The 25,858-nt window shown below is 44.3% G+C and overlaps 1 protein-coding gene across 1 annotated transcript in view; it reads left to right on the top strand.

Annotated features, from left to right (window-relative positions):
- Positions 1-14,444: 14,444 nt before the first annotated feature.
- adamts5 (ADAM metallopeptidase with thrombospondin type 1 motif, 5 (aggrecanase-2)) overlaps positions 14,445-25,858 on the top strand; it is a gene marked incomplete at its 5' end in the record, with an annotated part of 44,373 nt that continues 32,959 nt past the window's right edge. Inside the window, one exon of the mRNA XM_084050892.1 lies at positions 14,445-15,590. Within this exon, the coding sequence (XP_083907018.1) occupies positions 14,445-15,590 (1,146 nt within the window). The remainder of the gene's footprint in view (positions 15,591-25,858) is intronic.

Genomic DNA, 25,858 nt, shown 5'->3' with positions numbered 1-25,858 from the left:
CCTTTTTTTTTTACTGTATGCTCGTTGTCGCCCCCCTTTGACAGAGAGAGGTAATTGCAACGATGCCTGAATTGCAAACAAAAGGCTGCTCATTACAGGCTGTGACACACTGAAAGAGTAAAAATAAATAATGAGGAAATAAATAAGTAGGTAAGTAAAACATGTATAAATGCATAAATAAATACACAATAGCTCATTTCAGATGCTTTGTGCCCTGCGCCAACACTCCAAAAATAGAACCCAGCTCCGAGTGAGGTTATTATCGTTAATATTAGTTTAAATGTATTTCTTTCGGTTTGACTTTTAGTCCATTTGGTTCCATTTGTACACTCTCAGAGTTACAGACCCGTAAGGGTCCATTTGGTTCTATTTGTACTGTTCCGCAACCTATGAGCCACCATTTCAGGCTCAGTCACAGAGAGATCTAGGAGATCACGTGGTCACAAGATCTACTGCTCCATCTACTTCCTGGTTAGCGTGTTTGGGGAAACGGCTGTAACCATTTTTTGACAAGACATGCCATTTTCAATGGCCAATAACAAGCGAACGAGGGGTCGCGATGACATTTCTTTTTTGCAGAAGCACAGTGAAAGCCTCTGTGTTTAGCAACTTTTGGGGGATCGATCATACTGGATACAAATATTATGTGACTACTTTAAAAGGGGAGAAAAATGCACTATTGGCAATTATGTATTTACTTGGTACTGAATGAGTTAATGGCCCAGCATATTTAGCTATTTCACCTTCTGCAGGGCAGTGAAGGCTACAGGAAAATGTAATCTCAATACAAGTGAATGAGGTTTTGGCCGAACTTTACATTTGATTATATTAAGGAATCGGAGTGCTTTGGATATCATGTGCAGAGCGCTCTCATGCAGCATTTATTGGCACCCGCAACATTCAAACCATAGATTGTAAAACATATGGACAAAGGGAGCCCCATTGCTTTCTACATACCGAAGCCACTGTTTCGGCAAATTGAAATCCGCCATCTTTGAACTTCCGGTCCAGAAATAGAACCGGAAACGACTTCTATTGGCTGCAACTGCAGCAAGGGCGGGTCTTCACTTGGTAGAACCAGTAGAAGCCCTAGAAACATAGCCTACTTTATCATTAATGGGACCATAATTTACTTCACGCAAATCATAATTATTTAAAACAGACTTTAAAGCAATGCTAGGTAACTTTTTCAGTAAAACTAAAGTTAAATTGTATATCTTTTGTGAGTGGCAAATGTTTCACAACACCCACTCCATGAATTTCACCCCCGAAAGCCTTTTATTTATATATTTTCTATTTAACGTTGTCGGGGTTGACTGTCCCGTGAAAATGACGTCAACTGGCCGGAAAATGGAAGCGGAAATGCACCGGTTTCCTGTTTGGCCAGGAACTACTGCACCGGTTTCCTGTTTGGCCAGGAACTACCGCGCTAATAACAAAAAGGAAACTCACGCTGATTTTAAGAGATTGTATGATTTGAAGAACGAAAAAAAAAACAGAAAAAGAAAACACAGCTCACGGTAACTAAAGCTCCACTGGCTAAGAGAAACGATACACAGATCGTATAAAACAATTAAAAGAACGCTTTTTGAAACGCTTCCGTCTTCCGGTGAAAACGAATGGAATTCTGGGTAACGCAGTAATAAACAAACGGCCTGCAGTGACGGTAATGACCAGCAGAGGCTGCTAAAAACCTTTTTTTTTTTTTTTGCACTGTACAACTTTAAACAAGCGATTGAAAACATAAAAGTGTTTATGAAAATGTTTACTAAGTTAAAGGGATAGTTCGCCCCAAAATCTTTTTATCAATCACACCTCATGGAGACTCAAATTCATGAATATCTTTTAGTTTTTGTCGCGTTCCTAAGCCAATAATTTGATGACCAGTGGACCGGCAGGCAGCGGTTCCGGTAGGAGATACAAAAGAGACTCTTTGTGTCTCCTACCGGAACCACTGGCCATCTAATTATTGGCTTAGGAATGCGCCAAAAACTAAAAAATATCCATGGGGTGACTATTCGATAGGAAAAAAAAAATTTTTGGGTGAACTATCCCTTTAATAGGAACTGCATGGCTTAAAGGGATATTTCACTTTCAAAAAAACTTTGGGTCATTTTATCGTCTACTCAGGCTTTTGTGAACCCCCAGACCGTTTTTAAGTTGCTTGATTCAGTATTTAGATATTTGATATGCATTTTATCAGACACGCCCCCTTCCTATACAAACCCATTATAACTTCAAACTCCATTTTTAACATGTTAGATTCATCAAAAACACCCGTCCTTGGTTCTGGTGACTCACCCTGCCCTCCTAAGCGAGGGGGCCGTGTTTTTTCAATTACTTTTTTCATTTATTATTATTATTTTTTTTATTGTATTCTTTTTTTTTTCATTTTCCCAAAAAATAAATGAAAAAAGTTATCGAAAAAACATCTATCTACTAATACATCTATAAATCTAAATACTGAATCAAGCAACTTAAAAACTGTCTTGGGGGCTCACAAAAGCCTGAGTAGATGATAGAATGACCCAAAGTTTTTTTGAAAGTGAAATATCCCTTTAAGAGAACCCGGAAATGGGCTTCAATTACAGTACCGATTCCTGAGCCCTTGGTTCAAGCCTATCAACCGTCGCTGTGCTCAAACGTCCTGTCATCTGTGTTATTAGCACTAATAGCCTACAGCCGAAACAACGGGGTAAACATGGACTTCTCACGGTCGTGGTAATGAGTCAACGTCGGGTCGTAAATGGGTTGTCACACACAGCCGGGAGGAGCAAAATGTGACATTGATGAGCAGTGCCGCTCCTCTCCCAAAGGTTGGAAGTGTTTTCAGCTTGAAGCACCCAGGGCGCTCCGCCAAAACAACACTGGCATGCAATGAGTAAAGGGGCCTGCATTTCTATGGTAAAGATGCGCTGGGGTGCTCCTCTTTCCCAGCACCCCAGCCATGCTGGGCTTTTGTGGAGAGACATTGTTGTATTAGACCAGTGGTTACCAAACTTTTTAGCTTGAGACCCAAAAGAGAAATTAGACCGGGACCCAAACTAGTGAAAATAGGAGATCCACAAGCTCACAAAAGATCACTTGGCGCTGCGTTTAGATCTGCTATTTTCACTACTTATTTTTTTTATTTATTTATGTACATTATTCGATTTTTTCATTTAATTTAGTAAATACTTTAGAAAAATGTTGGAATTAGGTAAACGTGCCATTCATTTTCTCCATTTTGTATTATCAGCTTTAAAGTCGAACCCATCGAATGTAGATGCCACACGCCTGTCTGTCTGTCTGTCTGTATGCAATCAATCTAAATTGAAGAACAACTTGTTTAAAGGAATACCAACAAATATTTTCCTATGCTATAGATTTTTTAGTTTTTGTCGGAAACTAAATGATTGATTGATGGTTAGGAACTGGATTAGTGCGGATCTGTACACAATAAGCCGGCTATTATTTCTCTGCGAGGTCAAAGGCATGGAGGCCAGGGCAGAACCTCTGCCCCAAATCGGCCTGCTATGGCGCCACCAGGAGGCAGATGTTTGCAAAAAAGAAATTATATTACTCCTACAGATTTTGTCCAAAAATCTGCCAAATTGTTACACATTATCTCTATAGTCATGTGATCATGATGAATCTGTCAGATTTTTCATATGCCATCCTGATTGGCTAAGATTGGCCAAGAAAGAAAGGCCACCCTACATTGTTTTCAAATCGCATATAACATGCAGATTCACATTCTGGCCTATAGAGCGTGCCAAAATTCCTGAAGGGGGCGTCAACAAGTGTCTTTTGGTTGCGGCGGACATCTTTGAGGGGTAAAAACCAGGTTGACTTAACATTGCCCAATGCCACGCCCAATGCCACGCCCCTCGTGGTGACGACACGTTGGCACGCGCTATAGCTCTTGAACTGTAGGTCATACAATCAGCCTTTTTTTCCCTGGATTCCATGTCATTCCATGGCATTCAAATTGATTTGCATTTGGCTTTGGACCCCCATTTGCAAAGGTTTTGTGACAGAGGACCACCAGAAGAGACGATTTGTGTAAAATAATATAAAATTATTCAAAATAGTACCAACATTTTCGAGATTTTGACAAAAATCTTATGCGCTGCGAGCTTGTATATCTGCTATTTTTGAATAGCCAACGTATAAATGAATGAATTAACAAAAATACCAAAGTTGCTGGGGACCCCCTGGAAATAAAAAAAAACATGGAGCATCTAGTTGTTGTTATTGTTGTTTTGTGATGGTGGTTATGTAAGAGGCTGCAGTGTGTTAATGACATTACACCACATTAGCCACATCACCAGAGCGCTGGGTGGATGTTGCGCTGCACGTGGCACAGTCAGAGTCACATGCTGCCGTGCGTGCGTGCGTGCGTGCGTGCGTGCGTGCGTGCGTGCGTGCGTGTGTGCGTGTGTGTGTGTGTGTTAGCGTATGCCATGGTGGTGGCAGGCAAACACACCACACACGTGTGATCCCTGTGTGTGTGATCCTATAGGGTGCGTGTGCGTGTGCGTGTGCTTGTGCGTGTGCGTGTGCGTGTGTGTGTATGGGGGCGGTTTCTCTTGTCCATATGGTTGCTTTGGCACACTCTGCTTGACAGGGATTACATATGAGCCCAATGGTTGGAGAATCAGAGAGAGAGAGAGAGAGAGAGAGAGAGAGTGTTCAGGGTGAGTCCCTTGATGTTTAAGCTAGGTACTTGAATGCCAATTATAATGTCTTCTCATGCACATGGGAAATCCCTGAGTGTCAATGTTAACTCTGAGAGTGTACAAATGGGTAGGGGAAGGGTCCATTTGGTTCCATTTGTACACTCTCAGTTACATTAACACTGATAATATTACTATGCAGGGCATGTGCGTGATGTTATGCAACGTGACAATACATGTCATTAAAATGTGAGAACCATATTACAGTATGTGTTGCAGTGCTGGAAAGTAACCAAGTACTTTTACTCTCTCTCTCTTGCTCAAGTAACCAAGTACTTTTACTCCTCCTCTTGCTCACTCAGATCAGCTAAAACAGGGAAGCTGTCTGAACCTTAAAAACACCCTGGGCTAAGCTCCACACATCCTATAGACTCTTCTCCCTTCACGTAAACACCCTGGACAACGCACCATGCGTCCTAGACTCTTCTCCCTTCCCTAAAACACCCTGGACAACACTCCACGTGTCCTAGACTCTTCTCCCTTCTCTAGAGCACCCTGGACAACGCTCCACGCATCCTAGACTCTTCTCCCTTCCCTAAAATACCCTGGACAACGCTCCACGCGTCCTAGACTCTTCTCCCTTCCCTAAAATACCCTGGACAGCGCTCCACGCGTCCTAGACTCTTCTCCCTTCCCTAAAATACCCTGGACAGCGCTCCACGCGTCCTAGACTCTTCTCCCTTCCCTAAAATACCCTGGACAACGCTCCACGCGTCCTAGACTCTTCTCCCTTCCCTAAAACACCCTGGACAACACTCCACGCGTCCTAGACTCTTCTCTCTTCTCTAAAGCACCCTGGACAACGCTCCACGCGTCCTAGACTTTTCTCCCTTCTCTAAAGCACCCTGGACAATGCTCCGCACGTCCCAGACTCTTCTCCCTTCTGGCTCCCAAACTGTAGAACAAACTCTCCATTGCGGTTAGAACTGCAGACTCACTCCCAATGTTTCATCGTAATCTGAAAACTCCCCTCTTCAGACTCAACCTTGGACTCGACGACCATGCAGTCTTATGCAAAGGTTGAAATGTAATTTACATAGCATGTTATTTAGACAGATGTTAGGTGTCTTTGTTTACCTAGCATCCTATAGACCGCTTAACAGACGACGTCACACTGATCAAAACCAGTATGTGTGCAACCAGTATGCGCGCAATGAAACCCATTCTGTCAGGTCTCGCTAGGACACGCCTCACTAGTCAACACACAAGAGGGGGTTGGGGTGTGCTGAAACCAGTGCACGCCAAAACAACAGGTTGGGAATTGATTGCATGATTAAAATAGTTTCATTATTCATTTCTAGCAAATGGAGCAATTATTTTTCATTTCTTGCCCAACTTTGGAGTTACATTGTGGCAAGGTAACTACACAACCCAAAGCTCTACCAAAGTGGTCTAGCCCTTTAAGCAAAACATTTGAGTATGTCTTCCATTACTGACGTTTTGTCACGCACAGCAGTGTTTTTCCCACATGTCAGATATTCTTTAAATGCTTTTAGGAACAGATAGATAGATACTATTACTGTCCTTCAGCAATGACATTAATTGCATTGTTATAACACCTCTAGGCTCTGTCTGCACTATGGTTATTCAATCTCTCTCTCTCTCTCTCTCTCTCTCTCTCTCTCTCTCTCTCTCTCTCTCTCTCTCTCTCTCTCTCTCTATGTCATGCTAATACTTTCCCACACACACAGTAACTGAATTTGTTTTCAGGAAAGAAGATACTGCCTCTGCCATTCTCTCTCTCTCTCTCTCTCTCTCTCTCTCTCGCGCGCGCGCTCTCACTCTCGTTCTTGCTCTCACACGCACGCACACACACACACACACACACACACACACACACACACACACACACACACACACACACACACACACACACACACACACACACGCTCGCACACACCCACACACACACACCATCTGACATTGCAGTGAGCTATACAAACATCCTGTCTCGCACGGTATTTGTGTGTGTGTGTGTGTGTGTGTGTGTGTGTGTGTGTGTGTGTGTGTGTGTGTGTGTGTGTGTGTGTGTGTGTGTGTGTGTGTGTGTGTGTGTGTGTGTGTGTGTGTGTGTGTGTGTGTGTGTGTGTGTGTGTGTGTCTCTTTACGGGTGTGTTTTACAGCGGCCAGGACACTTGACAGTTGGGTGAAAGAGAAATCGACCCTTGGAGGGGGGTGTAGACAACGAGAGAGAGAGAGAGAGAGAGAGAGAGAGAGAGAGAGAGACCCTTTGCGGAACCCCTGGGTGTTTTGAGCATAAGTTCAATTGTGATATTGGATACACTCTGTTTGCACTGTTTTGCATTCTGCGGTATCACAACTCTTAAAACCCGCACACACACACACACACACACACACACACACACACACACACACACACACACACACACACACACACACACACACACACACACACACACACACACACACACACACACACACACACACACACGCATTCATTCCATTTAAATGAGGAAGACATCACACTTTCCTGTCTGTGTATGTGTACCGTAAAAATCCAGATTTTAACTTCACTCGCCCCCAATGGTGTGACTCACGAGATGCGCGCTAAACATAGCAGCTAGGAACTTTCTTGTCTGAGGTGGGGGGAAAAAGTACCCTGATGTCCAAGTTGCACACCAAATGTGTGGGGCAGCTGTAAACAAAAAAAAAGACATGCATGTCTGTGCATGTTAACCCCCTTCCCTATGCTGGGGCAAACATCACTGGAAATAGAATCAGAATCAACTTCATTGTCACATCACAATGGGTGAAATCGTTTTTGTTCTACAACAACATCAGAGTGTTTGACACAGAGAACACCATACTTTAACCAGACCTTCAATGATCTGTGGAAATTCAGCCCAGAGACCTTCTCCTGGAAGAAGGTTGAGCACAAGGGATTTTCTCAATCTTATGATTCCAGCGTGGATCATTCTGGAAGCAAGGTGCCAGATGGTAACATTCACACACAATGGCCTGTACGTCTCAGGCTTAAGTCCTAGTCTGAAGACGTTGCGCAAGCTACAGCAGTCTGGAGCAGTCGGAACTGTACAGCCATAACTGTTCTCTCAGAAGACGAAGGGACAGTTAATCTCTATACACACACACACACACGCGCACACGCACACGCACACGCACACGCACACATACATATACTTCACGTTTTATCCATTGTCGTTTTTAAAGATTCTTACATTTGGCTTTTTATTTGGCACGCGCATAATCGTTGCTGTCAGGCAGAAACCTTGTATCTACATTATTTCCACACTTTTTGTGGTTCTTTTTTTTATTTCCTTGAAAGTAACAGTTTTGGACATGAGGTTTCTCCACCCGACAACAGTGATTATAATCAGTGCATTAAGTAGCTCAGCCACCAGACAGTGTACTGGCAGTTACTTTAACTTTATGAACTCTTTTCATTTGTGTCCAAGGCAATACTCAACAATTCCCGAGCTCTTGCATTCTGACACTCAGTCCGCCTTTCATCACAGTTGTCATGACACAGGAAATAAGGAGACTGTTGCCCAAAACTATAATTGAATAAAGAAATTAATAAAAAAGGGGGTTGCATAAGCAGGGGGCTTATGATAGATGGCTGCACACTGTGTTCTGTTATAGCCATGGTTCCATGATCATCACACACACACACCACACACACACACACACACACACACACACACACACACACACACACACACACACACACACACAGTATTACAATCTTTCTGGATACAACTGGATGTTTGTACTGTTACATTTGTGAGGACATACACATTTTTGGATGTGTTGTAATTTTGTCTTACGGCATGTGACTTGATCGAGAGAGAGAGAGAGAGAGAGAGAGAGAGAGAGAGAGAGAGAGAGAGAGAGAGAGAGAGAGAGAGAGAGAGAGAGAGAGAGAGAGAGAGAGAGAGAGAGAGAGAGAGAGAGAGAGAGAGAGAGAGAGAGAGAGAGAGAGAGAGAGAGAGAGAGAGAGAGAGAGAGAGAGAGAGAGAGAGAGAGAGAGAGAGAGATCGAGAGAGAGAGAGGGGTGTGGCTATAAGCCCTCTAAGCAGACATATGTAAGGCATTAGATCCAATTGGCAATGCCACACACACACACACACTTGTCTGAGGTTACAATAAATAACTAGATATGTCCATACACACCTGATTCGGATGCTATCAATGCATAGAATGGGAGATTATCACGTTCTATCAGACCATTGAATGGGCGAAGTAGGCGACCTACCGTCTACCCCGCGATTTATCAGACCATTCAGTGGGCGTAATCAGGAGCTACTGACCTACCGACGGAGATTGACTTAAATACTTTAGTTTCGGTTTTGGTTTTGGTTGTTTCGGTTTCGGACCATGACGGAGGCGCGCAGTCTCAGGCGAGGGTGGAGCCCCGCGACGGGCCACCGAAGGAGCTAAGGCGACTGAGTTGCCGTCCGGAGCGGTGCGACCCCTCGCCTGTGCCTACTCAGCGCCGTTCGAGTTATGTACCGATATGGACAGAATCGTAAATATTGTTGTGGGGACTGCTCCGCCTCCGTCGGTAGGTCAGTAGCTCCTGATTACGCCCAATGAATGGTCTGACAAATCGCGGGGTAGACGGTAGGGTCGCCTACTTCGCCCATTCAATGGTCTGATAAAACGTGATAATCTCCCATTCAATGCATTGATAGCATTCGAAGCCGGTGCCATACACCTGCAGACTGCACAAACACACGCACGCATTCACGCACATGTGTGTGTGCGTTGTTTCACTATAGGCCTACTTTTGAGGACATCAACATTTTAGGACGGCAATTTATGAATGCCATTTCAAATACGAAAAAATAAATTGTAATCGTTAACCGTAATCCTAAAGCTGAAAAATAGTGTGTTACAAGCTTGTAGATCGGCTATTATTTGTTGCATGACACCAGAGCGCAATTACGTTTAAATCAGGCACAACTCTAAAGGCACCTCAGCTCTAAATGTCTAACCCCTGAACCTAAACCCATGTTTTTCTAATTCTAAATGTATCTTTAATTATATATTGTTTTCAACCAAAAAACAACATTTTTTTGCGTGAGGACCAGGAAAACGGTCCTCACAATGTCTATTTCTCAAATTTTACTAGTGGGAACATTTGGTCCGCACAACTGTAGTAATACAAGCAAACACACACACACACACACACCACGCACGCACGCACTGCACGCACGCACGCACGCACGCACGCACGCACGCACGCACGCACGCACGCACGCACGCACGCACGCACGCACGCACAGAGTTCGTACAGTGGAGGGCTGTCTATAAATTATCCATTATTCTCTGTAGGGGTCTGAACTGTACTCTCTCTTGCTGGACTTCAATTCCTTCACTCAATTATTCAGCATCAAAGAGGCAACATGTAAAAATAACAGTGTTTCACCCAGTGGTGTAAAGTAACTAAGTGGATTTACTCAAGTATTGTACTCGAGTACACTTTTGAGGATTTTTTCTTCATGGAGTGTTCCAACTTTCGATACTTTTACTTCTACTCCATTACATCTCAGAGGCAAATATTGTACTTTTTACCACAATAATTTGAAAACTTAAGTTAGTTACTTAAACATGCATTAACCACTTCAGCCCTATTTAAACTTTGGCTATTTGAAAATAGCCAATCTACTAGCTCAGGATGTGAGCTTGTAGATCTGCTATTTTCAAAATATGTTTGACATATGATAACGTTTGAAACTTCAGCATAATGAGTACTTTCCTCTAAGTAGACCTATATGTTGATGCCAATACTTTTGTACTTTTACTTTTTAAGTACATTTTGATTACCTGACTTTTACTTGTAACAGATTGTTTCTACTTTGCAGTATTGACTTTTTAAGAAAATCATTTGAGTACTTTCTCCACCACTTGTTTTACCCGCCAAGACATTTCTGAACGGACATGAATGCTGTTGGATCAATTTCTGTTGGAGTTTTTTTAAATTTTTTTTACAGTTGTTTGATGATGATCATATTGAAAAGTGCTCCGAATTGAAGTGTAGTTCAACCAAAAACATTTGTATCTATCAGTTACTCACCCGATGAAGACTTGAATTCATGGAGATTTAGTTTTTTGTTCATGTCGCATTCCAGAGCCTATAATCCAATATTTGATGAATTGAAGTAAATATAGGAGGGCAGGAATACAAGAACTCTCGCCCCAAAACAAGCTCGCCCCGGGTCAAATCTGGTGACCTCGGAACGGTCGCCACCAGGTATTCCTAAATGTAGTCTGGGAGACTTCGCCTCAGAGCCTGGACAGCAGGGGCGCGGCCACTGCGTTCTGATTCAAATCAACAGCCAATGAAGAAAAGGGGGCGGGATCCACATGCAGTGGGTGTTGCATGTAAATAGGAGCGACGGGAAGCAATTTATCCTTGAGAAATTGTGGCCGCCATTGTTGTGTACTGCTGTTTGCCTCTCGTCGGACTGTTTAGACGAGTTGCACAGCTCTCAGACTGGTAAGAGGCTCAGATTCTGAGCATAAGTTACATCCCGTCCATAAATACCAGGGCTCTGGCCCAGAAGTTTCCTCACCCCTCCCGTTTGTATGCGAGAGCTGGCGAAAACTTCTGGAACTCAGATTATCCTAAATGTAACCTCAGTAAAACTATGCCTAAACCTAACCTTATTCTAACCTTAACCTCAGTAAAACATGGGGCGAGTGTGTTTTGGGGCGAGTCTTCCAGTTACCGGAGGGCAGAGGCAAAATTTTGTAAAAACATAATATAAACGCCAAAACAACTCTCACAGTTAATCACTGGAGGCCTATCGTCGCCTTGCTAAACTAATGGCCTAAGTCATTTGTTTTAAGTTTTTCAGGAAAAATAAAAAAACTGATCCAAAACAAAACTATATGATATTTCTTAATCATTTCAACCAAAATGTTTATAACAAATTATAACTATTTAAATAGAAATAACACTGACTGTCAGTTATGTAACATACGAGATTTAAATAGGTTTAAATAGGATTAAATCTGATTTAGGCCAAAAAAAAAAGAAGCAAAACAAAAATACAAAATGGCCTAAATCAGTAAATAATTTGGCTTAAGTCACAAAACCATGTGACTTAGGCCAAAAAAAGGCCTATATTGGCCTAAGTCACACTAGGGAGTTAGGCCATTATACTAAAAGGGGAGTGAACAGCATGATCCTTTTTAATTAGGAGATGGGTGATTTTACCAGAGCTGGTCAGTGTCCTGAGGAGCTGACTTTAGGCAAAAATATAATTTTCCTCAAAAAATTACTTAGGCCATTAGTTTATAGCCTGGTATCCAGCCTGCTTCGCTACGTTCGGTGGACTTTTTTTCTCTCTTCGCTTCTCAGACTGGAAACGCACCCCATTGACTCGTTTGCAGAACTACACTGGAACTACCTATGTTACGTTAGGCAACGTCGTTGCTGATTGGATGTTGTTCAAACGAATGACGAATCACAACGATCACACTGTTAAAATAGTGAAAATAGCAGATCTACAAGCTCACAATGCCTCACATTGTGAGCTTGTAGATCTGCTATTTTCACTACTTTTGTGTGACACTCTTGTATGATGTGTTTTGGGCCCATATTTGCATACTGGGCCCTGATTGGTCCCTCACAACTTCGGAGGGAGTGAAATCCAATGACAACTGAGCGGTGCCAGAGCAAATCTGCCGGGGCTTTTTTTTCCTTTTTTTGGCAGATTCGCCTGTTTCCAGACTAGGGCGGGCGGGCAGGCAGGCGTCACAAACATAACATGCGGACCTGTGAGGCACACCGTTGATCAAATCCGCACCAAACTTGGCACCATTACTGGTCAAGAGTCTGCCATAAGAATAGCCACAACCATTGCTCCGCCCCCTCTGTGTTCCTATTGGCTGGCTTTAAACAGCCATAACTCTAGTTCCCAGCTGACGAGACATCGTCCAAATGCCCACACTGCCAAGAACGACTTATGATGACTTTCTTTTTCATTTTCAGTGGTTCTCCATCAGATGTTGTCTATCACCTGAGTGACCATTTTCACCCTCAAGTCAAACAGATCCAGGAGATCAGATCCCCCCCCAATCCACTTCAGTTAAGCGTTTCTGGAAAACAGCTGTATCTTGAGTTCTCTTTTTTCTCCTGCATTTTGGGGAGCTATATACATGCTATATTCAAGAAGGGAAGGAGGAGTCACGGTCAGTTTTTTTTTTCTCACGCAGCACAGTGATACCCTCCGTGATTAGCAACTGTTGTGTGATCGATCATACATGGATATAAATATTCTGTGACCATAGTTGAAAGTGTACGAAAAACTGTCTGGCAGTGAATGAGTTAAATGGCCAATAGAGAAGGGCTGTAATTGCTTAAGCCTGCCCCCTCTTTTTTTCCCCTTCCTGTTTCCGGTTTGTCAGATTGGCTAGAAACTTCCCCCAAACACTCTCTGAGGAGAGTGGAGTTCAATGGTGCAACCCGGAAGTGGATCATTGCTCTTATCAGCGCAACATAGGACTAGGTAAAACATGGAAATACTCTCGTAAAGTAAAAGTATGACAGCGAATGACACACACACACACGCACGCACGCACGTACGCACGCACACGCGCGCACACACACACGCACGCACGCACGCACGCACGCACGCACACAGGGCATCTCCCTTTGCTAATGGGAAATACCAGTGGAGGGATAATAATAATCATTTGGTGACTGAGGTACTGAACAGACAAGGATGCATGCAGCACTTGACTTTGCTTTGATTCCTGAGACACACATGAGAGAGAGAGAGAGAGAGAGAGAGAGAGAGAGAGAGAGAGAGATGCACAGAGAGACTAATAGACAGAGGGACTGAGAAACACGCAGGCAGGCATGCACGCACGCGCCGCGCACACACACACACACACACACACACACGCACGCACGCACGCACACACACACGCACGTTGTGTGTGTGTGAGAGAGAGAGAGAGAGAGAGAGAGAGAGAGAGAGAGAGAGAGAGAGAGAGAGAGAGAGAGAGAGAGAGAGAGAGAGAGAGAGAGAGAGAGAGAGAGAGAGAGAGAGAGAGAGAGAGAGAGAGAGAGAGAGAGAGAGAGAGAGAGAGAGAGAGAGAGAGAGAGAGGAGTGGTGATAGAGAGAGAGGGGCAGGACTTCTCTCTGCGGTCCTATTAAGAGGAAACTTCACTTGTTTTGTTCTCCAAGTTCAGCTCAGTCACACCGAGCAGCAGCACTGCTATCGCTCTCTCTTTCTCTCTCTCTCTTCTCTCTCACTGTCTCTCTGTGTGTGTGTGTTTGTGTGTGTGTGTGTGTGTGTGTGTGTGTGTGTGTGTGTGTGTGTGTGTGTCTCTCTCTCTCTCTCTCTCTCTCTCTCTCTCTCTCTCTCTCTCTCTCTCTCTCTCTCTCTCTCTCTCTCTCTCTCTCTCTCACTCTGTGTCTCTCTCACTCTGTGTCTGTCTCTCTCTGTCTCTCTGTCTGTGTCTCTCTGTCTCTGTCTCTCTGTCTGTCTGTTTTCTCTCATGCTTTTGTTTCTTGCGCCTCTTGTTTTTTCCCCCACGGGTGATCCGGACGCACTGTGGACGGACAGTACGGACGGACGCACAGCACGGACGGACGGACGAGGATGCTCGTTTTATCACCGGGGATTAATCCTCCTGAAATGACGGCTCTCCCATCAGGAGTGTTTTAAATGAGGATTATTCCATCCATGCTCTCCTCCTCCTCCTCCTCCTGGCAGCGGTGGTGAACAATGAGCGTTGGCCGCTGCGTGATGCTGGGAATCTGGCTGCTGCTGCTGGTGCAGGCGCTCGCGCTGCCGCGCGTCACGGACGCGTCGCGGCGCGTCTCCAGCGGTTCGGCGGACCTCGGCTCGGCTCGGAACGGCTCGGTTATTCGGGCGGCGGGGGAGGGGGAGGGGGGGGTCGTGACGGTGGAGGGCTTGGTGCAGACGATTGACCGGATCTACCACGGGGGAGGGAGGGCGGGCTACCTGGTGTACCTGGACGGCAGGCGCTTCCAGCTGGACATGGAGCGGGACGACGGCGGCGGCTTTTCCAAGTCGGCCAACTTTCTGAATTTAGTCGAATCGGTTTCGAATAGTTTGAGTCCGATGATCTCGGGGGCGTGCGTGTATCGCGGCACCGTGGACTCCAAGCCGGAGTCGCTGGCCGTCTTCGACCTGTGCGGCGGCGGGCTGGAGGGCTTCTTCGCCGTGGAGAGCGCTCGCTACACCGTCACGGCGGTGGTGCGTGCCGGCGCCAGGGGGCGCAAGAGCGACGCGCCGTCGCACCACCACCGGACCCTGCAGGACAAGGAGGCGGAGCGGGCGCTCCACGCCTTCACGCGCCAGAGCTTCAGCTTCGAGGCCGTGCCGCCGGTGCGCGAGAGCTGCGGGACCCGCGACGGGGGCGGCAGCCGGCGCCGGAGGAAGAAACGTGGGAAGAAGAAGAAGAAGAAGGAGAAGAAGGAGGAGGGGAAGCACGGGAGGCTCGAGGAGCGCGCCGGGAGGAAGTGGTGGAGCCGGTTCGCCGCGGCCGTGCTTCCGGCCGCCGCCACCAGGGGGCGCAATAAGAGGTCAGTGTCGCGTGCTAGGCACGTGGAGCTGCTACTGGTGGCGGACGAGTCCATGATGAAGAAATACGGCAAGGATTTAAACCACTACCTCTTGACGCTGGCAAACATCGCCTCGCGACTCTACGGACACGCCAGCATCGAGAACCCCGTCCGGCTGTCGGTGGTGCGGGTAACCACGGTGACGGAGAAGGACAAGGGGCTGGAGGTGTCCAAGAACGCGGCGGCCACGCTCAAGAGCTTCTGCAAGTGGCAGAACCAGCAGAACCCGCTGGACGACCAGGACCCGCATCACCACGACGCCGCCATCCTCTTCACCAGGCAGGTAAACAAACAAACCCCACCTCCTCTCCTTATACGTCTCCTCTCCTTAACATAGGAACCGGCGGTTCCTGAAAGCGGGGTCTGGGAACCCCCGGGGGTTCTTCTTGAGGGAGTTCAAGGAGGTCCACAGCTATAGGAACCAACCGGACCCTTACACATGTGTTACTCCGAGAGTGTGCAGAGGAAAATTTCGGTAACACACTCTTAAAAATCTGCTGTGTTTATTTAACTCTGAGAGTGTACAAATGGTTCCATTTTGTACACTCTCAGAGTTACACACCCGTAAGGTTCCATTTGTACACTCTCAGAGTTACACACGCGTAAGGGTCCATTTGGTTCCATGTGTACACTCTCAGAGTTACAGACCCATTCCATTTGTACACTCTCAGAGGTACACACCCGTAAGGGTCCATTTGGTTCCATTATATCGTAGTTATATTGTATTAACACACTCTACCGTGCAGTTTGGTTAAAAATAACCTTTTATTCATTCAAAAACAAGTCCCCGATTGCAGTTTTCATTTTATGAATGGAACTATACTTACGTAATTACAGTGATTATGATTAAAACGGAGTACTATACCGCGTGCCGACCGGAAGATCACCTCTGGCTTGTCGAGCCACCCCGGGTGCCAGTTTTTAAGCCCCCTGCTCCGGACGAGCACAGCTGCACCCCTGGTGCGAGCGTTGCCAGGTCAGCTTATTATAAGCCACGTGCTGGGATTGTCTCCAGACCCGAGGTTATTAAGGTTTAGCCATTTTTCTTTTTTTCTCCATTAGGTGTATTGTTTTTATTTCGTTTGGACTTCATGTTTTCAATTTCAGTTTAGTTTTTATTTGTTTTTAAAGTGAGTTGGCTAGTTGTTGTTTTTTTACTTTTTTCTTTTTTTGTGTTTGAAATATAGCCACAGATCTATAAGCTCGCAACACGTCACATCGTGGCACATTGTGCGCTTGCAGATCTGCTTTTTTTCTCTTTCTTTTCTTTGGAGACATTTGCACTGTAAGAAATGTGGCTTATAGTTGTAGTTAACTATAGTAAGTAAGTGACCTATGCCCTATGACCTGGGCCTATGACCTGGGCGTGTTGTTTGTGTGGTGCCTTGTGGCAGTGCTAAGCGGTGCCAACTGCCAAGGCCGGGAGATGACATCATGGTTTGTTTTTATTTTGATGGTGTGAGCTGGAGGCAGCGTGGCTTATAGTACACTGTTTACTATGAGAACATTCTCTCTCTCTACCTCTCTCTCTCTACCTCTACCTCTCTCTCTCTCTCTCTCTCTCTCTCTCTCTCTCTCTCTCTCTCTCTCTCTCTCTCTCTCTCTCTCTGTGTATGTGTAAAACGGTCATAAAAAAAAAACTGTATTTCCTGCACTGGCTGTTTTTCTAGGCAGGCTTTTCTGTCTCTGGGACTCCCATACCCCCCCCCCCCCTCCACCCCTCAACCCCCCCTCCCTCCACCCAGTCCCCCAACGACCACAAGAAGTCTTGAATTGCGTGTGTGATGTTATTGCCGTGTCCGCCCCTGTGTGTGTGTGTGTGTGTGTGTGTGTGTGTGTGTGTGTGTGTGTGTGTGTGTGTGTGTGTGTGTGTGTGTGTGTGTGTGCGTGCGCGCGCGCGCGCGCGCGTGCGTGTGTGTGTGCGTGCGTGCGTGTGCGTGTGTGTGTTTGTGTTACTATTCTTGTGAGGACCAAAGGTCCCCACTAGTATAGTAGAATATGAGAGACAGTCATTTTGAGGACCGTCTTCCTGGTTCTCACACGAACACAGAATAAAGTGTCTCATGGTTGAATACTTTCAGAGTTATAGGTTTACAATTCTATAACGATTCAGGTTGAGGTGAGGATCAGACATTTAGAGCTCAGGTTTAGGGCTTGGCATTAGAGTAAATACATGATTTATACTTTGTTGGGTACCAGTGTCCTGCACCGGACAATAGCCAATCTACCAGCCCACAATGCGCTGTGCTGCAATGCGTTGTGAGCTTGTAGATCAGCTATTTTAGGCTTATACGGTTAAAAATGCCCCAAAATGGTAAGAATGCCATTCGTAAAATCTTCGTCCTCAAAAAGTTAATGTCCTCACAAGTATAGTAATACAAACGTGTGTGTGTGTGTGTGTGTGTGTGTGTGTGTGTGTGTGTGTGTGTGTGTGTGTGTGTGTGTGTGCGAGTGCGTGTGAGTGTGTGGGTGTGTAACTTCTTCCTCTCGGGGTAGGAGGAGGACGCGGTTGAAATCAGCTGCTCGCGCCGAGCATCAGAACACAGTACTCAAGTACTTGAGTGCTTGAGTACACTTTTTAAAATACTTTATACTTTAAGCATTTTACAAATACTGTAGTTTGTACTCCACTACTTATTATGTGAAAACTTAAGTTACACATATTATTGCATATTTAGATTATTATTACAAAGTAATTGTTAACCACTTAAGCCCTATTTTATACTTTGTCTATTTGAAAAAAATAGCAGATCTACAAGCACACATGTGAGCCTGTAGATCGGCTATACAAATAAAATAAAAAAAGTCTAATTCATAAATATGTTCTTATTTATTTAAAGTTGAATATTTTAACTTGTTATTTTATTTGATGAAGCTGTCTTTCCTTATCACCCCTATATAGTACCGGTAACTTTCACAGAGGCGAAAATTCAGACGGAGACAGGCAGCCATTGAGTATAACGATTATATTATATTTTTAGTCAGACAGAGAGACATGGGAAGGTTTACAGTATCACTGGTATGTCACGCATCATTGGTCGTCGTCTCTCACAATGAGAACAGAGAAAGCACTGGGTTTTAACAGCACCCGTTAACATAAACATATGACATCATGGAAGACACATCGATCCAGCCATCGGAGGTGTACTCTTGCCATTGGTGCAGAGTGATGATGAGTTGATGAAGTCAGATGAAGATGATGATGGTATGATGATGAAGATGACCCGCGCCAAAGGGTCTGGGTCAACACTTTGATCTCGGTCAGTGGTCAGTGGTCACTCAGTGGCACTGAAAGAACGGTTAGCGTATGGGAGAAGAACACCGAGATGTAATGTTCTCAAAACATTCCGAGATGAACTCACCTATCTACTTATTGTTATTAAATTCCAGGAGCCGATTTCAAAACAACGTTAGTGGCAGAGATGAAGCCGGCAGTGGCCTTGCACAGAGAGAAGTAGAATAGGAGACTAGAGTACATGACTTAATTAGGCCAATATGACACCATTTATATTCATTTGACATTTAAAGCAGTTTAGGACACTAGACAAATTATAATCAACAAGATTGACTCCATCATTGATGCTGGTAATTTTTACTCAAGCAATATTTTGAATACCGGACTTTTACTTGTGACTGAGTATTGTTCTATTGTTTTATTATCTATATCTACTTTTACTTCACTTCACTTCACCATATGGTTGAGCGGAGTCCCCCAGGGCTCTATACTAATGTATTTTCTGTTTACGCTGTACATTAAATATTCTTCACTGAAAATAGCAGATCTACAAGATCCCAATGTGTCACGTTCGCCAAGCATTGTGAGCTTGTGGATCTGCTATTTTCCCTGCAAAAGTTTTCACAGTTCGGTTTAAGTGGTTAAGTATAAAGAATCAGAGTATTTCTTCCACCTACTGCTTCGGAATATCCCAGAAATGTGTCTAGAGACAGGACCAAAACTCTGCCTGCCTGCCTGCCTGCCTGCCTGCTTGCCTGCCTGCCTGCCTGCCTGTCTGTCTGTCTGTCTGTCTGTCTGTCTGTCTGTCTGTCTGTCTGTCTGTCTGTCTGTCTGTCTGTCTGTCTGTCTGCCTGCTTGTCTGCCTGCCTGCCTGCCTGCCTGCCTGCCTGCCTGTCTGCCTGTCTGTCTGTCTGCCTGCCTGCCTGCCTGCCTGCCTGCCTGCCTGCCTGCCTGCCTGCCTGCCTGCCTGCCTGCCTGCTTGTCTGCCTGTCTGTCTCCACACATTGTTGCTCAGTAATTTTTTCCAGTTGACTGTCATGGAGCTGTCAGGAAAAACAAACATGTGAAAAGCTATATGTTTACCCAGACCACACACTCATTCATCCATCTACTTCTGTCTGTCTGTCTCTCTCTCTCAATTGTTGGAATGTACTCAGTTAAACTAAGTACATTTATTGAAGTACTGTTAATTGAGTACAGTTTTGAGGATTTAGATGTTTTACTTTGCTGGAGTAATTCAAATTTTCAGTACTTTTTACTTCTACTCCATTACTTCTCAGAGGCAAATTGTAGATTTAGTTTATTATTACAAAAATACGCATTAAGCTATTTGAAATCAAATCAAATCGACCCATTGTGAGCTTGTAGATCTGCTATTTTCTAAAGATTTGTTTACTCGTATACATTTGAAACTTGTGAAATGGAGTATTCTGCATAATGAGTACGTTTACTTTTGGTATATTTTGATGCCAACATGTTGATGCCAATATTTTTATACTTTTACCTTTTACTCAGGCCAAAGTTAAAATATCGGACTTTATTGTGGTATTGGCACTTTTACTTAAGTAAAACAAAAAGAGTACTTCTTCCATCACTTTCTCTCCCCCTCCCTCCCTCCCTCTCCCTCCCTCTCCCTCCTCCCCCTCCTTCCCTCTCCCTCTCCCTCCCTCTCCCTCTCCCTCTCCCTCCTTTTCCCCCTCTCTCTCTCTCTCTCTCTCTCTCTCTCTCTCTCTCTCTCTCAGTGTTCCATAGCCTCGGGGCGGCAGCATTAAATCTCAGAGACATTTTTCCTCTCTTACGCCGTGTGTCTCATACGCTCTGTGGTTTTCTCTATGCTCTCTGATGGCGTGGATGATCTGGCCCGGGCCCTGCGGTTGTGTTCAGGCTCATGCGAGGTCTTGTAGGGGCCGGGCCCCGCGCCAACGGCCCCAGTCGAATACCTACAACCCCACCTGGCGCCCGTATAACGCTGCTCGGCAGTGGCTGGAACGTAACTAAGTACATTTACTCAAGAAATGTACTTTGAGGTGCTTTACTAGCTTTGCTTGAGTATGTAAATGTTGTATACTTTATGCTTCTACTTCACTACATCTCAGAAGCATTTTTTTGTTTTGTTTTTAATTATACTGCAATTATTTGAAAACTTATGGCGCATGTTTTGAAAATGATGGAAGATGTCCTTCGTGGGCCCAAAAAGGTTGGGGGCCCCTGCTATAGAGTGTTTGCTCAGTAACATGGGTCTCCCTGTCTCTCCAGCTCTTTAATAAACAGAACATGCATTTCCAGGTCGGGATACCAATTTTACCCAATCAGGAGAGAGTACCCATCAGAAGCAGAATCACCTTTATTGTCAGATCACAGGTTTACAGGTGTAAAGAAATGGTTGAAATATTTGTTTGTGGAAGCTCCATCCGTTTTTGTTGTTTTCAGAAAGAGAAGAGAAAAAGAAGAGGGGGGGGGGGCAACAAAAAAAAAAGATAGAAAACAGAGAAACATGTCTAGGATAAGCAAAAAGATATCTACATATATACACATATAATCATATAATCTCTATTGTATCGAATGCAATTTGACATTAAGGTGCGATGATGAGATAAAGTGCAAAAATAAGTACACAGTACACAGGGCTTTCAGAGGGTTAAAAAAATCACATGGTAGATTCACAGGAAGAGTCTATGTCCAGCCCATTTATCAGCTTAAATGTTATATTGTTCCAGTTCCAATATTGTCCGCTCATTTCTTTGTGTCATCTCTCTCCTGATTGGATAAAGTTCACTAAAGAACTGGAGAGACAGGGAGACCCCTGTTACTGAGCAAACACTCTATAACAATGATTACTAAATACTATCACAACATAGAGCTATTTAACACTTATTTGAACACATTCAATCCGGGAACGCATATGTGTCACTTTAGATTTCTTTGGCTATTCATAAATAGCAGATATACAAGCTTGTAGATTTTTGAAAAATTGTGAACATTTGTTCAAATCTTTGAATATATATTCAAAGATTCAAAGACTCATGTTGCTGATATTAGTGGTGCTCCAACGTTTCCATGTCAAGGACCCCCAAAATGATATGTATTTGGCCGCGGACCCCCATCTCAAAATATGTTGTTCCAGGGACCCCCAGATGCACAGATCAGAGTAAAACAATTTTGCTTTAAAATGCTTTTAATATTCAATTTAATATTAAAAGATTTGCACACATTTTTCAAGATTTTTCAGAAATAGCAGATCTACAAGCACATAGCGCGGCACTTGGTGCCGCGCTATGACCTTGTATATCTGCTATTTTTGAATAGCCAAAGGAAATCTAAATTGACACAGATGCGTTCCAGGTCTCATAGGGTTAACAAAGAAATATCATTCACTGCGTCTCTAAGTAAACAATCGGAGTTCTTCTGCCGTCACTGGGCCAGAGCCAGCTGCCCCGCGTAATACCTCGAGTCCTGCTGGCGCCGGTACGCGCTCCTTGGCAGAGGCGCCCCGTGTGAGGCATGCCTGAGGTTGACATGTTGGCGAGGCTGGCGCGCTGGCGCTCGGTGCCAGGCCACCAGTGATCCTTGTGGCGGGGTGCACCTGCACGCCCAGGCATGACGGAACTTCCCCCGGTGGGCAGAGGTCCCACACCGTCCCACGCCATCCTCTTCTGCGGGCGTTTTTGGGCGCATGCATGGGCGCGGTGCGCTTTGGCTGGGTCAGCCGCTTGGAGTCTCCAGTGGTTCTCGAAACCTTTTTTTTATGTCAAGGACCGCCCGAGTTTATATGGGTTTGGCTGCAGACCCCCATCTGAAAATGGTTTGTGACTAAGATATCCCCGTACAAGATGTGTGTTGTTGAACTGTTTCAGAACTCTTTTTTTTTTATAATAGCAGATCTCCTAGCTCACAGCACATTGGGTCGTGAGCTTGCTTGTAGATCTGACATGGCTGACATCACACAAGCCTGGGAGAAACACCTTGAGGGTGAATCTAGTTCAGGGTTTCTCACACCCTTGCCGTGACGCAAGTCCAGGGCTGCAGAATACCTTGATAATGTTTGGAATTGATCAATATCACTACAGATTAACCACTTAGTACTTAGTATACTAAAACGGACCTGAGTTGCACTGTACTTGGAGCTTGTAGATCGGCTATTTTTCCAAACATTTTGACACATTTGGAAAACCTTTAAAGCACTTGTGAAACATTCTTTATAATGAGTACTTTTACTTTAGGTACTTAAAGTATATTTTTGATGACAATACTGTTGTACTTTCGCTCGAGTCAAATGTTGAATACTTTACTTGTTACAGAGTATTGCTATTTTTACTTAAGTAAAGAACTCGTCTTCCACTGCTGCCTGTCAAGACAGTCTGATGTCAGAAAAATGAGTTCAGTAGTTGTTAGGGTCGCGACCCTTCAAATGAGGTGAAAGTTTAAGTTAAGAGAGCAGTTGTGTCTTTATTTTAAATTTGACCTGCGTCCAATGCTGGAAAGTATGTCAGTTATGCCCGAACAGCGCAAAAGGGAGTGTAATTGATATCTTATCTTCGTCTTCAACGTTTTCAGGCCAAGGACCCCCTAGCTGAAAGAGAGATAAAGCAGGGACCCCCTCCTATATTGTATAACACTGTGATTTAGGTTCAACTTTTTTTGTTTACTTGGTCTGCTCTTTTTTCCCTCTACACCAAACACCTCTTTGCCAAAAATAGCCGATCTACAAGCTCACAACGCCTCGCAGCGCGAGGCGTTGTGAGCTTGTAGATCGGCTATTTTTGGATGTAGATCGGCTAAAGTTTTCCTCAGAAAAGGGATGCTAGGGTTCAAGTGGTTAAGGTAAACAAAAAAATCCTATCACACGAAGATTTGGCGGACCCCCTGTAGTAACTCTGAGGACCCCCTAGGGGTCCCGGACCCCCTTTTGAAGACCCCTGGTATAGAGTGTTTTGTCAGGATCTGTCTCTGAATCTTATTATGTAGTATTGTTCCTTTTGTTTATTGTTCTCCTTGTGCTTTTATTGTGTAGTATTGTTCCTAGTGTTTCCTGTCTGCCCTAGTGTTTGCTACCTGTCTTGTCTCTCCTCCCTGTGATTAGTTATGTTCTCCACCTGTGTCCTGTTGTGCCCCAGCCAATCCCTGTGTTGATTTGTCTTTGTGTTCACCTGTGTCTTGTTAGTCCTGTGTCTATTTAAGAACTGTGTTTGTGTGTGCTCTTGACCAGGTTATTAGTTATTGTCATCTGTGAGTAGGTCTGTCCAGTTCTGTCTACATGTCATTAGTTTAGCGTTTCCCAGTATAGTTTAGTTTCCCAGTTGTCTTTGTGTTTCCAGTTCTTTATTCTTAATAAATATCCTTTAATTAGACTGCTCTGCCTCTGTCTTGTCGCTTCTGCGCTTGGGTCCAACAATCTTGTCTCACTCCGTGACATGTTTGTTCAGTAACAGGGGGTCTCCCCTGTCTCTCCAGTGCTATAATAAACAGAAAATACCGTTTCAAGTGGGATACCAATTTCTTGGGGTTCTCGCGAGAGAGAACCCATTTCCATTTATCAGCTTTAATATGATAGTGTTTCCAGTTCCGATTTGGTCTGGTGTGTCATCACTTCCAATTTCACTTGCGTATCCCGTGTCATGTGTGAGTTCTCTTTCCTTATTGGATAAAATTGGTATCCTGACTGGACATTTTCTGTTTACTAAAGAGCTGGAGACCCCTGTTACTGAACAAACATTCTAGCAATGATTACTATATCACAATATACAATATAGAACCAAATGGACCTCAGAGTATTTGGCGGTGTGCTTGTGAGCTGAGCCAACATCAATCAGGAGATAATCCTCTTAGCTCATTCCATCCACTCTCGCCTCGCAGCGCCTTTCTTTCTTCAAATGACACGGACGTTTGATTGAGGGAATGCCAGCGCGCTAATTCTGCACCTCAGGGGCCAAGCAGGAGGGGGGGGGGGGGGGGGGGAGTTGATTGACACCTGTGGGTGGGGTTTGTAAAAAAGAAAAAGAATAAAGAAAACACCCACTCTAAACATAGCCACAGGTGTATTTTCTAGTGGTTGGCTCAGCCCTGTAAACACCCCTGTAAATAACTGTTTTCATCGACTGCAACCCCCTGAATGACATTGTTACTTTATCAGCACCTTACATTTATGACATATTACGCACGTAAATATGTAAATCTTTCCCCAAACTTGAGAGAGTATCCGTTTCCATTAGAAATGATTTGAAAATAACGTTATACTTGGAATTTAACCACTTGTACCCCAGCATCCCTATTTGGAACATTTGGCAAAAATAGCTTGTTCTATATTGGCGTGAAGTACCGAAAGTAAAAGTACTCATTATGCTGCATGTCCCTTTACATTTCCTTCCAAACGTTTTCAAAATGCATCAACATCTTTCAGAAGTATAACTTATCTACAAGCTTGAGCTTGATGTGCTATTTCCAAATAGACTAAGTATAAAATAGGGTTTAAAGGGTTAATTTATGCTTTGTAATAATAATCTCAATCTACAAAGTAACTAATATGTAAAATCTTCAAATAATTGTTGCGGTGTAAAATATACAATATTTGTCTCTGAGATGCAGGGGAGTATAAACGTGCGTTCCCACCGCAAAATAAAATATCTTTCTAGTCGTGGGTATATGTGGGTCGCGGACAAATTTGCATGGGTCGCGAGTTAATCTTTTTGTTTCCTACATTTTGTTTTTAATTATTATTTCAAAAGATTAAAAAAAATAGTTTTTTCAAAATAATAATAATATATATATATACATATTTTTTTAATCCATTAATTAGCGGGGAAAAATACACAAACTAGTGAAAATAGCCGATCCACAAGCATAGCATCAAGCTATTTATGCTTTTATTTATATTAGGATAAATTTGCGCGACTGTAAAGATGAAACTGAAGTGGGGAGGAGGCTTCACATCCGCTTTATATTTTAATCATGATCAGAGCTTCTGAGTTCCACCAGACTGTATGACCGAAAACATTTGAAAATTGTGGGAGGCAACAGTCTGGCCACGCGAGACTAGTGTAGCAGAGTGGTTCACAGCCTCAGTCTGATGACCTAAAAGCCTAATATCTCCTCCAGGCTTTAGGGGATTCCCTTTAGTCTAGTGGATAATATGTTAGCTTTCCACGCGGAAGACCCGGGTTCCACTACCGGGCATTACACTGGTCAGCGCTGGTTGAGAGGTAAGCGATCATTCTCGCCGCTCAATGCGTTGTCGCGCCAAGTCCTGTCTTTGCGTTGTCTTTGCATTAAGTAATCACGCCGTACAAACACATATTTTCCGGCGGGAATGCGGGAACACA

Source organism: Gymnoscopelus microlampas (genome assembly GCF_963454915.1).
Source record: "Gymnoscopelus microlampas genome assembly, chromosome: 24".
In the NCBI taxonomy this organism is placed as follows: Eukaryota; Metazoa; Chordata; class Actinopteri; order Myctophiformes; family Myctophidae; genus Gymnoscopelus; species Gymnoscopelus microlampas.
This window is presented reverse-complemented; position numbering and strand designations above follow the sequence as displayed.